Source organism: Dipteris shenzhenensis, chromosome 8, assembly GCF_047967505.1.
Source record: "Dipteris shenzhenensis isolate YYH24624 ecotype China chromosome 8, Dip_SZ_1.0, whole genome shotgun sequence".
Lineage (NCBI taxonomy): Eukaryota > Viridiplantae > Streptophyta > Polypodiopsida > Gleicheniales > Dipteridaceae > Dipteris > Dipteris shenzhenensis.
Genome location: NC_141603.1, coordinates 23109945 through 23127403, shown reverse-complemented (window position 1 = coordinate 23127403; position 17459 = coordinate 23109945). Strand labels below are relative to the sequence as shown.

Here is a 17459-nt window from a genome sequence, read left to right as displayed (position 1 = left end):
CCATGCAAATCAGCAGACCAAAAGGTGCTCATCATGGGGAAAAGAGAAAACATATCTAGCTAAAAACAGCCTGTTCCTGAAGAACCCAACTCATTACCTACAGAATCTCAGGTAGATGCTATGTTGTTCCTAGAAAACTTACGGATCATAAGCTATGGCAATCAAAAGATTTGCCTAACTTTGATCCAAAGGGTGATGTGGCAACATAAAAAGGAAGTGGCACTAACCTGGCACTAAATGCCAGGTGCTAATGTGAGACACTATGCTGATTGGGCAGGTGTAAGATGTGCCATGTATCACTATGACAAATGTGATGACTGTGACAAGTCAATTGTATATGGTGATTGGGCAAGATTGCCAATGGCAGGTGTGTGCGGCTATACGTTGACATAGCAATGATGGTGACATGGATTTGCAATGGGCTGAGTGATGATGTGGTAGTATCTACATGGCTACTAACATAGAATGAATGCCACATGTCTTCTCTCTTGATTGTACTGGCTCTTTTGAAACTGTCTCAAAGAGTTCATGGTAATAGTTCATCAATAGTTTTTGTGCCTACGCCATTTAGGAAGCACATCTTCCATATTTGGGTAAGGTGTTTCATAATAGTAACAATTAAGAAGCTTCTTGAGCCAAAAATTCTTCATCAACTTTGATCTTCCATTGGCTTATCATCTTCCTTGTTGAGGCAGCCTTGAGGAAGCACATCTTCCATGTTTGGGTAAGGTATTTCATAAATGGCAGCAATAAGGAATCTTCTCAAGCATAAAATTCTCCATCAACATTGATCTTTCATTGGCTTATCATCTTCTATAGGAGGTTCATTGAGTACTTTGCTCAAATTGCAGAGCCACTCTATGAGTTGATAGGGAAGTAAATCACTTTGCACCAACCTAGTATTTTGTGAGTGAAAGAATCACCATGCATGAAAGGTTAAGGAATGCAAATGTGATAAATCGAGGTGAAAGCCCAAGGATGCAACAAGGGATGAACCAACCAAGAACTTGCCCAATGAAAATATGCAAGAAGTCATTCCCTAGAAGGTGACTTGGATTCCTTGAGAGGCCATATTATAGAGTGATTCCTTACAAGGTGGCTTGGATTTCTCAAGAAGATGAGTTAGAAATTGTTTTAAAGTTCCAGAAAGAACATAATGTTCCACTTATTGCCATTGCACCATCCAAAGAGAGATATTATAATTCAACATTGAGTTATCAACCCACCATCTAAAAGTGAGATCGGTATTCAAGTTGAGCATTTGTAGCTAGTAATTCTAGCTATGGATTTGTAGCTAGTAATTCCTTTGGAATATCTTCCTACCACCACTAGCTTATATATGATAACTATATGGTGATATTTAATATCAAGAAATAATATATTGCCAAGAACATTTGGCAAGATGCTCTACTAAAACATGAGCATATCTATTGTTAGTTGGACAAATTCAAGCATCCTACCAAGGCCACCATTGCAAATTATTTTGTCAAAAAGTTACAATTTTGAGAGAATGTGTTAGATTAGAACGGTCAAGTTTAATGGTTTATGGGTCATTATATGCATAGTATGTGAGTCAAACTATCAGTTATTACTATGCATAGTATATGATAAGCCAAAAATGAAACTACCAGTTATTACTATGCATAGTATATGATAAGCCAAAAGTCAAACTAGATAGTTAGCTATACGAAACAAAAAGCTTGCTAACTTAGCTATGCCCACTTAGGAAGTGTGAAAACCAAATTTGTAGCAAGTTGCAATATAGGGGCAAGTAATAGATCTACCTAGATGCCTGAAACCAGAAGGTAATTATCTTCACACAAATTCACCACTTAATCAATTGGAGAAGGAGAACACAATCACATCATGAAAACGACAGCAGAATGGGTACAATCTCCCCCCCCTAGATGAGTGGCTCACGCTTCCTCATCTAGAGTATTTATGATATTTCATAAAAGCACCAAGGAGCCAAAATTATCCCTCCCATCCAAAAATGAGGGATTTGCTTTACATAGCCATCTTAGGGCCCAAAAATGATTTATGTCCTCAACAAAATATATTGCTCAAACTTGCAATAATAATACAAATACAAAATTGGCCCATGGCCATATATAATGCGCTGTGCGACACCTCGATCGGTACCCTCGCACTAACTCCAATCCTCGCTATGAGTTCCATCACCTGTACTCAAGCCGCCAATTACATTAGTTATTAACAATCGATTGAACGAATCACTGAATCAACCGATCCCAACATAATCGCGCTCAAAGCACAATAATTAAGCACAACACCAATAATACTAGCGACATTAGTATTAACATGGAATCACCCACAATACCGATCATCTAGCATGGCAAACCACAAGCTAGTCAGGCGTCCCCAACTAACCACACAAAGTATCCACTAGGATCCCTGCCGCGTCCGGTGCGCTCCTATGGAGTACTTTGCCATAGTCACACTCGACTAAAAATAATAATGTCCAAAGCAAGATATATCATAAATATAATGGGATCCCAAAAGAAGGAAAAGATCTGGAACGGCATGTACCCTTCCATAAGAAAAAGAGATTTGATAAAAAGCCCTTCTTTAAATCTAAAAATGGTTTTGTACCACAGAAGACAGATTCTTCTTCGGCTCATAGGTGCACCTAGCTGAGTGTTCGGGGCACCTTCACCACTTTGCGGTTTGCACAAGACCTGAACCTCGGGCCTGCCATAGCCAAGATTGGCAATCTGACCAGCTAGGATAGTTGTTGTCGGTGGCGACACGAGGACGACACTAAGCACAAATGAATGGGCTGATTTTCTTCAAAATGTTCGCCGACAGGTGTGAAACGCTCCCGAGAGTTGTGCCTCTTTTGTGTGAACACTCAGACAGGGTAGGAAATGGCACGCTTGGTAGGTGGAAGAAGGCCCTAAAACAGTTGGGGAGGAATTTTGAAAAAGGGAATCTCCTTAATGAAAAGGGTTAAGGGGATAGTTTAAGGACTTAAACAGGATTAGTGAGGACTTGGCTGTGCAACGAAAGCCATTTGTCTGCCATAGCCAGATGCTTCAACCTCATCACAATCGGAGGACTCTGTTGTTCAATCTCATCAGAAAATCGGACAACTCTGTTGTTCATCTCCCGATTTCCTCCCCTCCAGCTTCTTCTGCTCTCAAATCTGTCAAAGAAAATCATCCTCTCAACGTATTGTCACTCGCAGGACAAGCGACAGCACAAACAACAGAATCGGAACGTGCATCCGAGGTTACACGACAGCACAAGCACATCAGAGGCGTTTTTGGAACCGAGAATAAACGATCACACAGTGGGAGAAGCGAGAATCGCAGGAATGGAGAAGGAAATCCAGGCGATTTGACACTTTAACTGTTGCTGGAGATAAGACGCGAAACAGGGACGGACAGGGTGAACGAACCAAAAGGTAAACAACACGATAACGATGATGGCGAGAGGAGCGCACTCAAACAATCCCCAGAATCGGGCCGTCTTCAGAGACACGGTATGTCCGATTCTTCGTCTCTCTCTCTCTCTCTCTGCGCACTGAGTTCGTAATTGCAGAATTCCATGCGTTTTAGTCGGCACTTACAAACTTTGCCGATGCATTTTGCATCGGCAAAGCTTGCAATTGCCTACTAAAACGAAGCAATTGCTGTCGCTGTTATACTCACCGACGTAATGAGTTGATGGGAGGTCGCAATCGATCCTCCAAAAGCTAGAAAAGTGTGGCATGCGCTGCTTTGCCATCGTTGCAGCACTACGATCGGACAGTAACCTTACCTTTTGACTGTCCATGTCCACCTAGCATCGCACGAATTGTACCGATCACTCCTCCCTCCGCAAAGTGGGTCTCCAAGCCCTAGAAGCATCTGCTCTACCTCTTCTCAATTCTTCTCTAAGCAACCCCCACTTCTTTCTAGCAATGAGTGCGAGAAAGGCTTGATTGAAAAATTCCTGTGCTGCTTTAAAGGGACTTGCACCTCCTCTTCCTTTATCTATTCTATTCTACGGATAATGCAATCATTTTTATGCTCACATGATTCATTTCAAATTTCCTGCAATCCGACGGTTCGGGATCTACATTCCAGTGATTAGTCAATGAAAGTCTGAATGTTAAGTCTAAGCTTGAACGATATCTATCTTTTCCGTGGTCTTTCTTATGACAAGCTTGCGATAAAGAACGGCTGTATCAGAGGTGCTGCAAACTTCCCTTCACGAACTTCGCTTAGCAGCTAAAGTGTTTCTCTGGTGCGCCCAAGCGAGCCTTCGGAGGTGCGCTACTGTAAGCGTTCATCCCGAACTAACATTTGTCAAATTGTCGCCCAGAGGACCTGATAAATAAGGGGGAAGAAAAAGCATATTTCTCCTTTTCCAACAAGACGGGAAGGGGGATGCTTCCGACGTTACTTTGCGTTTGTTATGCCGAGACAATGTCACCAGTCGTAAGTGACGTATGTGCGCAGAGTGTTCTGAATATGTGGAATCGATTCGGGCTTGTTTGCACTCAGCGCACGCATTGAAATCATTTTATATAATGAGTGGACAAGGAAGGGAGCTTAAACTATTCTTTAAATTCGACGGAATTAATATAAGCTGCGTCAATCCAGATTTTAATTTCTTTTGACATTTATTTCGAGTTGTTTAGGTATGTGAAAAAATTCTCTACTGTGACGTAGAATCTGTATTCAATTCTTCAAGGCATTTTGTGATAATGGAACAGTCAGGTCCCTTGCATCACATGGCAGAAATAAAGGTTGAATTGTTGCCTGTAGGTGTGATCATTTGACTTGATGGACAGCACAATGAGAAATTGTTTGCCGACACACAGTCGGAGGGCAGGACTCCTGAAACATCAGTTGCAGCTAGTTAAGAGAAGAGATTCTGACCGCTATGAGATTGTGCCTATTGCAGACCCTCTCTCATTCGAGAAGGGTCTCTTCATCTTTATCCGAGCATGTCAACTTCTGGCTCAGAAAATGGAAGGGGTGATTTTGGTGGGTCTTGCTGGCCCCTCTGGAGCTGGTAAAACTGTATTCACAGAAAAACTTGTGGGCTTCATGCCTGGAATTGCCACTATATCTATGGACAATTACAATGATTCTAGCCGTGTGATTGATGGCAACTTTGATGGTGAGAACTCTCATACTTTTCCTTCACAGATTCAAGAAATACAAAATGTTTAACCATATGATGCTCGACAAAATATGTTGCTCTAAACGATGGTTTTTTATCCATTCTTCTGATCTTAATTATCAATTATTTTCCTTTGTCGATCTAAATGAAGCTGAGCGTAAAATTGTACATGAGAAGTTCATGTGCTATTGGAGCTGTAACGTGGGTTTTGCCCTTCTTTTCAAGAATGTCCATTATTGGGCTTTGATTAACCAGTTGCCTAAAATTGGAATTTCAAATTCCATTGGGTTAGCTAGAGGACTAGATGCAAGCTGTAAGGTCCATCGAGACATATGCTAGATGACTAGATGCAAGCTGCTTACCAAGGCCTGGACCACGTGGCAGCCATGTACAAAGGACGTGTGTGTGATCAGCTGCTGCTAGCAGCACTTTCAGACTGTGCACTGACTCATGCTATTTTGGTATTCCTACTTTATATGCCGCTATTTTGGTATTCCTACTTTATATTTCCGATCAATGTTTTGCAAATGACTGTCAAGGCATTGTCTAGTGTAATCTACCTCCTTTTGCGAGTGGGACGTTTTCAACACAATTTGCTTGTCACTATTGGCTCACTAATGGGTAGGTGTCATCTTGTAGGCTTAGACTTGCTGAGCTCTACCTAGAAAGGTAGTGTTCAGTTGGCGGAGTTTTATGGCTAGGTTGGATCTATATAGAGGAGTTTTATGGCTAGGTTGCTGAGCTCTATCCTAGAAAGGTAGTGTTCAACTGGAGGAGTTTGCCGGTTCTCTTTTCTTCAGGACCGGACTGGGAATCATTTGCATCTTGAACTTCTTTTTGCCGCTCCTTACTGTAATCATTGAGGAACCCCAGTCCTGTTTTGCTCTGGCAGATTTGAACCATGGCCTACCTAAGAGCACCGCACATCTTCCTCCTCCATCTGAAGAACCACGAAATTGATATGGAACACCATGCCTTGCATGGGAATCACTTGATTACGTATGATGCCCATCAGCTGAATCCTTCTTTGATCCACCATACGAACTTGAAACAGAGCAGGTTCCAGACCAGAAAGTCCCAATCTTTTGAATGCATATTGAGTGCTTACTCTGGAACCTCTGTCTAGCAATACCCCTGCCAAACTCTAGCCGTGGTACTAAGAATGGAACCTTTGAAGTCCTAGGAAAACAAAGAACTAAATCACTCCTTTATAATTGTAGGAGGGAATTACAAATGTTTCAACAAATAGAACAACGATAATAAATGAAGTCCGTGTAGTCAACAGTAGGAAATAATTTTGATAATTGAATCAAATAGTTTTTAATTCCTTTTTTAGAATTTCGCTCCAGGCCCACTCTACCCATAGTTAGGCCTAGAACATTTAGTTATACCTAGGCTTGCTAAGTTCACATCTTGAGCTAGACCTATCCAAATCTATGCCCTTTGAATCTAACGGGCACGGATCATTGTGCATATCTAATGTGCATGTGAATGATTAGGGTATAGATAATATTAATGGTTCTGGAGATTACATCCTTTTCACAGGTTTAACCTATGTAATCACATTCTGCTTATAAGAATCAATATTACTGTCTAGATGCAACAAGGCTTACCCCCAAAGCCAGTATGAAAGCAGCTAAGACCTGAAGGATAGAGATCTCCTTGAGTTTGGTATGGAAACACAGTGGATGTGTGGGGCATCCCAATCTTGTAAAGGCATGCTGGCAGGTTAAAGTTAATGGGGTAAACAATCATCAAGTTATAGGAACTTCGACAACCTATGGGTTGTGAAATACCTTCATGAGCGGACTCCACTCCGTGCATTAGGTCCAATCATCATGTTACCGGAATGCGACTGACTGTCCACATGGTCTTCTTGACTTCAGTGATCATTTTACTCATAGTTCTTACAACATGAGACTTTACCATCTTAACATGGCATAGGCACCTTTCTGTAGAAGGATTAACCTTGCTTTGTTGAATCTCAGCAAAACCCAATCACCTTCTGTATATTCAGTTGCCCTCTGTCGCTTACTACGGGACGTCCTCAAGCGTCCCTGTGGCTGGAAAATATGCTGTCGCAGATAATCATAAGTCGCTTTTAAATCTCTCTCTTTTTTTTTTTGGTGGGCTTTTTGATCTTTAATGAACTGATCAGCAGGAAATAATTTATCTTTGGTATGCAAGACTGGCACAGGCAAAGGCTTACCATAGATGATTCCAGAAGGTGCTTTACCTGTAGTCAAGTGACAGTATTCTTGTAAGCAAACTCAACCATCAGTAACTACTTTCCCCATAATTGTGGATGGCCTTGAACCTCCTTAATAGTTACTACAATACTTCATTTGCTGCTTCGCTTTGTCCATCAAAAGATAATGCTTCCAAAAATCAATGGTAAACTTATTGTCATGATCAGAAACTATGGTCTTGGGAACTCCATGATATAAAAAGCTATTGTTAATGAATAAAGAGGTGGCTTGTGTCATGAAATAGCTTGCTTACTAAATTTGTCAATAACTGTCATATCATATCGTATCCCTGGGGAGATCGCGGAAACCAGTTGCGAAGTCCATCGCAATTTCCGCCCAATGTGCCTCAGAAGTGGCAAAGGTTGCAATGACCCTTGTGGTTTTGCTTGATCAGACTTGTCCTTTTGACGAATGGGACAAGGCACAACATACATCTTTCCTAATCTGAGGCCAAAACTTTCAAGTTGAGCCAATGCGGGAGGAGGCATTCCACTATGACCAAATGGCATTCCTCCCTTACGTTCTCCCTCATGTTGCCGGTGACACACATATTCCAATTCCAAAGATATCCATCTCACAAATGATCCTTGTGGCCATTGCCTTCACTTAAATCTGTCCATATACGAGAAATTTGAAACTTCTTTGTACGCATCCTTCATTGCAGCTAATTCTTCATGACAAGCTTCCGAGATGGCATGAACTTGTGGAAGCCAATGTGAAAGAACTAGGAGCTGAAGGGTATAGAACTCGTGGGAGTTGGATACGGAAACCCGGTGGATGTGTGGAGCATCTCAATCTTGTAAGGCATGCTAGAGGTGGAGGGTGATTGGGTACAGAATCATCAAGTCATAATGACTTGGACACCATACGGGTTGTGAAATAACTCCATGTAGTGGAGTCATCCCATGCACTAGCTTTCATCGTCCTGTCACCGTAATGTGAGAGGTTGTACACATAGGAAGTGTCAGCTGTGGCTAATCCTTCTGTCAGAGGAAAAGAGCCACTAAATGGTGCAAGAACCATGGGTAAAATGATCACTGAATCAAAGAAGACCAATGAATTGGATTTGTAGATGAGGACCAGCCAAATGTGTGAAGTCCAGTAAGAAAGAACTCACATGAAACACTCGCACACGTCATCAGTAAGCATGTGCATGATACATAAATAAACGTCAGATGAAAAATAGGGAATATAGTATAATGTCAATGGAAAATGTGTAGGCATGTTACAAAAATGATGACACTTACGCAGAAATCCCTATAAGGCTGGGGCAGGGGTTGAAGTGGGGAAAGAAGACGACTTTACTAGAACCCCGGGCTGAGTGCATCCTTATTGTGGCATTGCAAAACAACATGATGAAGATGTTGAAGTTGCTGAAGCTCTATGGTGAGGTGATTATCACCTGGGACAAAGAGTTGGATAGGGCTTTGTTCTCTTTAATCCTCATATCCAGCTAGCTGGATGCACTAGGAGTAGTACAGATCATGGACTTGATTCAGCAGCCACCATCAAGGTATCAAGCTCAGATGCAGAGGAAGTTTCCAGGCTGTTAGCTGGGCTGGATGGGCAAGTGTACATTTTAAGGGCTCATCGTGTGTGGGAGGCTGCATGGACAGGCAACTGGAGGTTTGTAGAGTTGTGCGGACAGGCAAGGGGAGATGTGCAGGCCTTCACAGTGGTTGCTTGAGAGGAGCAGTGTAGGCATTTTTGGCCCTTGCTGCATCTGAAATAGCCCTGCCTTGCCTCTTCTTCAATTCCTTGCATGGTGGCAAATGAAGTGTACTTTTGACTCTCACGAGGGCCAAAAGGCTCCGTTGGATCATGTGTTACTCTTTTGCTCATTTTATTAAAAATATTTAATTTGTCAGATTGGATATATTACTTCTTATGAAGGTATATGATTTCCTTGCTTCTTGGCCTTGTTATTCAGATGAAAAGCTTTCATAGTGAATATCATTTCAATTATTTTCAGAATCGGCACAATAAAGCAGCATGTAAATTTTGATTAGTTTCAATCTGGAATGTTTAGACCTGCACCTGCACCTGGAAATGATGTATTTAGTGCAAATCAGTATAGCTAATCATGATGGATTGCAAAGTGTTTGAACCAATACGATGAGCTGAGAGACAGTACTTGGATTGTGCACCTTGTTGCAGATCCTAGATTGACAGATTATGATCTTCTGCTTGAAAACATAAATGACTTAAAAGCTGGAAAAGATGTTCAAGTCCCTGTCTATGATTTCAAGCTCAGCAGTCGGGTGGGTCACAGGTTGTATTTCCTGCCTAATGAAATGGACTACTTTACACTTGATCTAAGTGCAGATGGTACGCTCATTTGTGATAATTATTATTATGGACATTCATACTGCTTTGTGCTCATTCTGTGCAGAGTCCTGAAAGTCCCAGCATCAAGAATTGTGGTAATTGAAGGAATATATGCTCTCAGTGAAAAGCTTCGACCTCTCTTGGACCTGCGTGTAGCTGTTAGAGGAGGGGTCCATTTTGATCTTATAAAAAGAGTTCTTCGTGATATCAATCGGGCCGGCCAGGACCCCGAAGAGATTATTCATCAGATATCAGAGACTGTGCGTGTCCAAGTGATTACTATTAGATATAACAGGATGTGCGTGGTGTTTCCTTATCTACAGTGATTATTTATGGATTTAGGGGCTGCCGTTTCGAAGAAAAAGTCACATTTCCTGGTGTAGGTTCTGCATCTACAGTTGTTGGACTTGCTTAGCAGCCCACTTTGTAGAACTGTCTTGGTCTTTACTTTCACAGAGTGTCGTGAGATTAGGATGTTGCAAAACAGACCTTCAATAAATTGGAATGTTATTTTTCTTGCTTGTTTAGGATGCACTTTTGTTGGCTCAATTACTTGATGTTTGCTACTATTTTGAGAAGGTAAATATCATTTGCTCTTTAGTCTTGATTCCGATATTTCTGACTTGAAAGTACAATTGATGTGCCCCACCAAAGGTGTAAGAATGATCAGTCATAAGCTCCATGGCGTAAGGTCCATAGCTCTTAACCTGAATAGTACCCTCTGCATTTGTGGATATGCTAGGAGTGAGTGTGGCTGTGATAGTTTGACTCATGTGGTCTTGAACACTTGTGGATAACATGCATTGCTCATAGTGTTTACTTATGCCATCTTGATCATTATATGTAAGAATAAGCTGTAGTGAAAGGCCAAGGAATTTTGAAAGCAATGATTGAGTGCTTGCATATGAGCAGGCATACATCCGTGCATTTATATCAGTCTTTCCTAAGGCAAAAAGTGAAGTTAAAATCAAGTGTGCTGTAGGAGCTGTTTGCGAATGGGATGTATTCCCAATGTCACTCTATATAGACACACACGCACACACAAGGGGGGGGGGTGTATTTTATCAATGGGTATAGCTCCTATAAACAACATCCCTGTAGCAGTCATCACCTTTTGCAGATGAAGCTGTGGCTTTCTTTGAAGTTTTTTAAGAGTACAAAAAAAAGAACATTCTATTAGAAAACTTGAGAAAAGGATACAGATCAGCAATCCATTGGATGCTTGACCAATCAAAATGGGAAGCTGGCTGCAACGCAACTTACTCCTCAGAATTCGAGATCATTGCCTAGAGTATCCAAGAGACAAGGGCCAACAACTAGGGTGGAGGGCTATGTAACCAACGTTTTCCTTGATCTGTGAGAATGTACAAAAGGCCTTCCGGCACTCCCGTGAGGGGGTCCAAGCCAACGTGTCTGGATGAAGTTGTCCACCAATGCAGGTGGTGTAGGAGGAGGGCACGCGACTTGATCTGATTGTTCAGCTTTGCCCCAATCGGCCAACTATTGTCATCCTCTGCCACTCCATTGAGTCCAAGACCCCGCTGTCCCTTGGGTCTCCATTGATTCCAAGACCCCGCTCTAACTCCACCTAGAGTAACCTACCTGAGTCGAGGTTGAAGAAGACCGCCGGACAGGGCTTATTGTAGTCCTGTTGCAGGTAGAAGAATCAGAGAGGAACTTCTAACCTGGAGACTACCCAAACCAGCCAACCCTTTCACCATGCATTTGAGATGGCCTCTTCGATCTCCTTAATCCTGCTATTGGCTCCTCTTAGGTGGGTGAGCATGCTCAGCCTCTCCTTGGGCTGTTGGGGGAGCTGACTCCATATCTCATTTGACATTGTCCCATTCTGCCCACCCAAAATGCGTGCGCTGCCCTAGCATACAACCCTATTGGTCTCGAATTTCCAGGTGCTAGACTAGGGGCTGTTGCTCATACTCGTCTCTGCCTTGGGGAACCGACCCAAATGTGGCTACTTGAGAGTTGCCGCCACACTCTCATTAAGCTCTGCATTAGTGGTGGCGAAACCTGGTCTTTGTGAGAGGGGCCTCGATGAAAAGCCATCAGTGAGACTGCTATCACTATCCACTTGTGTGGGGCATGTTCCTTCAAAGCTCTTGCCATAGAAGGACCTTCCAAAGCTCGGAGCCTAGAGCCAAACCCTTGATAATGAGCTTCTAAGGCTTGGATCCTGGAGCCATGGTGACAACAAGCTTTCCCAACATGGCTCTGCTTTGCATCTCTGGATTGACGATACCCTGCTTGGGACATGGTCACTGCTTTGCATCTCTGGATTGATGATACACTCCTTCGGACAGAGGAGGGACAGAGTCGCTGCTTTTTAGGCAACTCTAGCTCGGGTATTTCTCTTGCCGCCTGAGCCTTTCCACAAGAAATTGCACACCAAGTGCCTCAGTTGCCCCATCACCCCTCTGAAGCACCAAACATAGGCGATGTATCAGGATGTCGCCAAAAGGACCTAGCTCCAATGAGAGTAGCCGAGCTCTAGTAGAAGTCTTGTGATGAACACTCTTAACATTGGTGCAATCTGCTACTTTGCTGAACCAGACTCTACCACGCGGGATATCCAATGGAAGCTAAGGTGAGTGCCCCACACCTAGAGCTCCTCGGAGCTTGTGCTAAAACCATCTGACTTATTTCATCTGATTCTTGGCTCCCAAAGCCAAATTGTACACCTCTTGGACGAGGTGAACCCTCTCTAGACTCTTGGATGAGCCCTCCATGAACATGATTGTATCATTTGCGAACTCAGGGTTTAGCAACTCCTCTTGTCAGATTAGGAAGCACATACCCACCAACAAACCGCTCGTGATCAAAGAAAATACCCCAGCATCCCTACAACAAGGAAGGGGACTATGGGGCAGCCTTGTTGCACTCACTGGACCGAAAAGCCCAACCTCTAGATGATGCCCTCTAAGAAAGGCCAATCCAACTTGTCATAATCCTTCTCAAAATTCAACAAGAGGATAGCCTCCCTGTGGCGTCCCAAAAGTGAAGGTCTTTTTCATGATGCTTCTCTCTAAAGCAAACTTGTTTGGGTGTCATGGATGACGTCAGGGAGGTGTGGATGGAACCTCAGGCTTAGGCTTGTAAGAGCCCCTCATGTGTGAAGGGGACTTTAATTCAGCCATAATGGCCCAAGTTGACCACAGAGGGGATTTGGGCCCAAACCTCCTCTCGGGTTGCCAGCACCTCTGGGGTCTCCTACTTCTCTTGAAAGAGCTACGGTTAAAGAGGTAGTCATTTCTAGGATATCATGTGGACCCTAGGGCATCTAGCTTTCCTCATCTCTCAATCATATGAATTGGGACCCTGCCGATGTGGGAACCGTGGTCTAGAGGAATTGTCATGTCATCCTATCTCCTTGTTGCATCTGCCTCTCTCTAGAAGAGTTATAGGAGCTCTCTCCACGCTGGCATGTTGGTCAAGGGGCTACAAAATACATTAAGTCTAGCGTTTATGCCTTGAGGTGACAGCCAGTTACTGACACAAGTTTGTGAATGCAATACACCTCTTGTCGAGGAAAGGCTAGATGAGCGCATTGGTTACATAAAATCTGTGTGAGAGTTTGCAAATTTCAGGTTAAGTTTGCAAAGAGGGTTTCATAGCAGGATGCCCATGTCCTTCCATGAGGAGAGTGCTAGGATGACTAGGCCATACAAGAGGAGAGTGTGTAGTCAAAGACTGAGGCAACCTACAAACGTTTATTGGCACAACTTGTAGAAGCTAGGAGGGATCCATTGTTGTGCAGGCGAGCTTCTTTTGGAGCAACCCAGAAGATGACAGCCAAAAAGAGATCTCTGAATACAGTTCTTGTTCTTCCTCCAAATGATATATCCAGGAAGAGCAAGAAACTCGAAATGAGGACAGCAAATAGACGAAAGCAAGTAGTCAGGAAGAGAGTACACATTCCAAGAAGAAAAAGGTCAAGCATCACCATAGCTCTTCAAGTTCTTCTTCTCCTTCTTCCAGTTCTACCTCTTTTTCCTCATGTCTTCTTCTTCTGGGTCATCGAAGCCTAAGCATAAGAAGAAGAGCCAAGCCATCTAAGAAAGAAAAAACTAAGGAGTTCAAAGAAGGTGGGAAGTATGTCAGGTTTGCTACATTTGATGGCCAGTATAGTCATATAGAAAAGGCCATGCAGTTCATTAGGTAGTTTGATGCAACTTTTGGCACATAGAATTTTTATGAGTCCTCGAAGCTACCCATGGTTAGTTTACACCTGACAGCAACAACTAGTGCATGGTGGAGCGCACAGACCACAGCTGGTTTTGCTCAAGAAGTGGAAGGGCTTCAAGAAAGCCTTCTACAAACTGTTCATTTCTAAGAAGTTTAGAGACCATGTCCTTGTTGCTTGGGACAGTTTGCATATAGATGCAGGAGATACAGTAGAGGCCTATAATCAGAAGTTTTGGGATGCATACTGCAAATTACTCACTTCAAGAAGGTTCTCAAAGAAGACCGAGGTAAGAAAATGCAGGTCTGGTCCCACTCCAAAGATATAGGCTGTGGTTAATACCTAGCAACATAAGGGCATACAAGGCATCATGCATGCAGCGACTATGGCAAGCTTAATGCACATGCAGGATCCCACCACAGTGCATTCTCTTTTTGCCGGGACAGCAGACAAGAAGTCAGCCACACCTCAGTTTGAGAAAAAGGAGTTTCCCAAGACTCAAAAGAGGGAATTTCAGCCTCAGAAGCCAAGGGGGAACCAAGCACAGAAAGCCTTCAAAGGTAAATCATAGTTTTTCCCTGAGCAGATAGCTATTTTCTGCAAGGAGGGAAATATTTCAGGTGTGGAAAAGAAGGGCATGTGGCTGCCCAATGCCTTGAGAAACCTTCGGGTTCTAAGGAGCAAAGAAAGCCACCAGGACAGCAAAAACCAATGGCAGGAGGAATTCCGGACGTTTTTGGCAGAGTGACAAATCCAAAGGAAAGAGAGTTGTCGCTTTCTTGGGGCAAGTTAAGAGACAAGCAAGTGCTCATATTGTTTGATCCCGGGGCTACATACAATTTCATCTCAAAAGATTTAGCCCGAGAGACTCCGCGGGTCTTTAGAAACCCAGTATAGCTGCTTATGCTTGGGCACTGATGATGACATAAGTGTTGCTTTGCTTGCTAAGTATGTCTTCCTTTTGTTTTTCATAAAAGTTTTTGTTTACCTCTTTTTCTTCTCTTTCATTTTCTCTTTTATTTTTTGTGTAGATTTTTGGTCTTTAGAACAACAAAAAATCTAAATTTGTATGATTGGACTTATTCTAGTCTTACAAAGGTATATATAAGGCTGGGAATAAAGATGGAAGAGTTGGGTAGGGCCCTTGATGCTGACCAGATGTTCTGTGGGGACCCTGTGTCTATTACTCCCTTGATAGGGAAATCCCGTCTTCATGTACAGAGTTATGTTGATTAGGAGGATTTCTTTATTTCCCCACTTAAACATCATGATGTAGTTTTGGGAATGCCTTGGTTTCATTGTAAGGCAGTGAAGCCCTTCGTGAAAGAGTGCTTGAGTTTGTACATAGGGGTAAAATGCAGCGTTTGGTTGCCAGGAATAGAGGGGAGACCATCCCCATTGTATCTAATGTTTACAGTTTTAGTTGGAAAAGCAATAAAGTCATGCTGTTTCAGCGTATATGGTTTTTATAAAAGAAAGAGATGTTGAAATGCATGCTGAAATGAATGAGGCAGATAAAGATAAATTTCAGTTCCTTGTAAACTTTAAAGATTGTTTTTCTGATGCTTTGTCAGGGGAGTTACCCCTTGAGAGACCTGAAGACCATGGCATAGAGCTCCTAGCAGTTAGCCACCTAATAGGCCCCCGTATAGAGTTAGTGCAACTCAGCGAGAAGAAATCATGGTCCAAGTGTAGGACTTGTTGTCCAAAGGGCTAATTCAGCCCAGTTCCTCTCCATTTTGTTCCCCTGTACTTCTTGTACATAAGAAAGATGGTTCATTTTGTATGTGCCAAGACTAGCGCACCCTAAACAAGATGACCATCAAGAACATATTCCCAATTCCACGCATTGATGATGTGCTGGACCAGCTTAATGGAGCCTCAGTTTGCGAAATCTATTGAAATGGATATGTAGCTCCTGCGAGCTTCCCCTCCCCCTCCGTACCTCTACCTCCCCCTAGCCCCTCCTTGCCTCGCCCTCTCCCGCCCCTACCCCTCCGCCTCACCTCCCCTCACCCGCTGCTGCCACCGCGCCCTCCCTCGCCACACCCGCTCCTCCTCCGCCTCACCCCTGCCCTCCGTCCTCACCCCCCCTCGCACCTCCGTCTCTCCCCCCCTCACCGCAGCCCCCCCCGCCCTCACCCCTCACTCCCGGCCTCACCTCCGCCTCGCTCCGCCCCCCCTCGCCACGCTCCACCCCCGCCCCCGCTACCGCTCCGCTCACCCCCGCCCCGCTACCCCTTCCGCTCCACCCCGCTACCCCTTCGCTCCACCTCGCCCTCCACCGTTCCGCTCACCCCCGCCTCCCATTCCGCCCCCTCACCCCTCGCCTCCCGCCCCCGCCCCCTCTCGCCTCTCCGCCCTCCCGTTCCACCCCCGCCTTCCCCTCCCGCCTTCACCCCCGCCCCCCCCGCCCCCCCCCCCCCCCCCCGCCCATTCGCTCCACCCCGCCCCTCCGTCCCTCCCTTCCCCCTGCCCCCCGTCCGCCCTCTCGCCCCGCTCCGCCTCTCCCCCGCCCTCGCTTCCACTCCCGCCTCCCCACCTCACCCGTTCCCCGCCTCCGCGCCTCCACCCCGCGCCACCTCCGTTCCCGCCACACCCAGGCTCCACCCTCCCACTTCTACCCCCCCCCCCCCCCCCCCCCTTTTTTGGGTGGCAGCCTCTTCCTCATCGGAAGCCTCGCAGTTTGTCTTGGCGGTATGGCGGCTCCCTGCTCGGAACCGGAGGCCCAGACGGTCCCTCCCTCTCCAGATGCCTACCGCGTCATCCTGACAGAGCAACAATCATCTCTGGTTCAGGAAGTTGCCAATGACTTTGCCCTTACCTCTGTCTATGGCAGAGTCATTGGACATTCCCCCTCCAGATCAGCCATCAGGGACTGGCTCCAGTCCACTCTCATGCTAGAGGACGGCCATATTGAGGAGGTGGCCCTTATGGGAAGGGGCATCTTCTGGCTTAAACTCTCCAATGCGAAAGCTGCGAGCAACCTGATTGCTGGCTCCCCCACGTCAGTGGATGGAAAGATTATCATGATAGTCCCGTGGTACCGTGGATTCAGCGCAGCAGATTTTGATGCTCGGTTCCGTATACCTCGCCATCCAGTGACGCTAGTTTTTCCTGGTCTTGCTGCTGAGCTGCGGCCGATTGTTAGGGACCTGGGCTCCCACTTCGGCTGGGTTATGCACGATACTTTCGCCGATGCGGTGACTACGGCAGGAGCCCCCCGAGTCCGTGTGGCTGTGGCGGATCCTGCGACTCTCCCGGCAGTGATTGAGATCGTGACAGGTGCCGGCAGCATCACCCAGAGCATGGTAGTCACCGGACAGCCAGGACAGTGTCTGAGGTGTCACAGCTTTGGGCACCTGGCGGCTGTTTGCCCACGCTTCGCCAGCTCTTCTCGGCCTCCCCCGCCCCCCCCTCTCCGCCCCCTCCCCCTCCCTCCGGGCAGCCACGCCAGGAGGAGCAGAGGTAGCCGGAGCCCGGATCAGAGATAGCTGGCGGCTGGACCGAGGTTAGAAGGAAAAGAGGAAAGAACAACAAGATTTCTGATA

At 45.1% G+C, this 17459-nt stretch overlaps 1 protein-coding gene across 5 annotated transcripts in view; it reads left to right on the top strand.

Moving 5' to 3' along the window:
* The first annotated feature begins 3034 nt into the window (after positions 1 to 3034).
* Positions 3035 to 17459, top strand: part of LOC147899299 (inorganic pyrophosphatase TTM1-like) — a 60129-nt gene continuing 45704 nt past the window's right edge. Inside the window, exons 1-4 of one of the 5 annotated variants that reach the window (XM_087377870.1) lie at positions 3035 to 3502; positions 4773 to 5130; positions 9540 to 9654; positions 9775 to 9970. In XM_087377870.1, the coding sequence (XP_087233996.1) occupies positions 4791 to 5130; positions 9540 to 9654; positions 9775 to 9970 (651 nt within the window). In that variant the 5' untranslated portion in view covers positions 3035 to 3502; positions 4773 to 4790. Of the gene's footprint in view, positions 3503 to 3823; positions 4283 to 4772; positions 5131 to 9539; positions 9655 to 9774; positions 9971 to 17459 lie in introns of those variants that run through there. The other 4 variants (XM_087377871.1, XM_087377869.1, XM_087377874.1 and 1 more) reach the window with 4 other exon arrangements.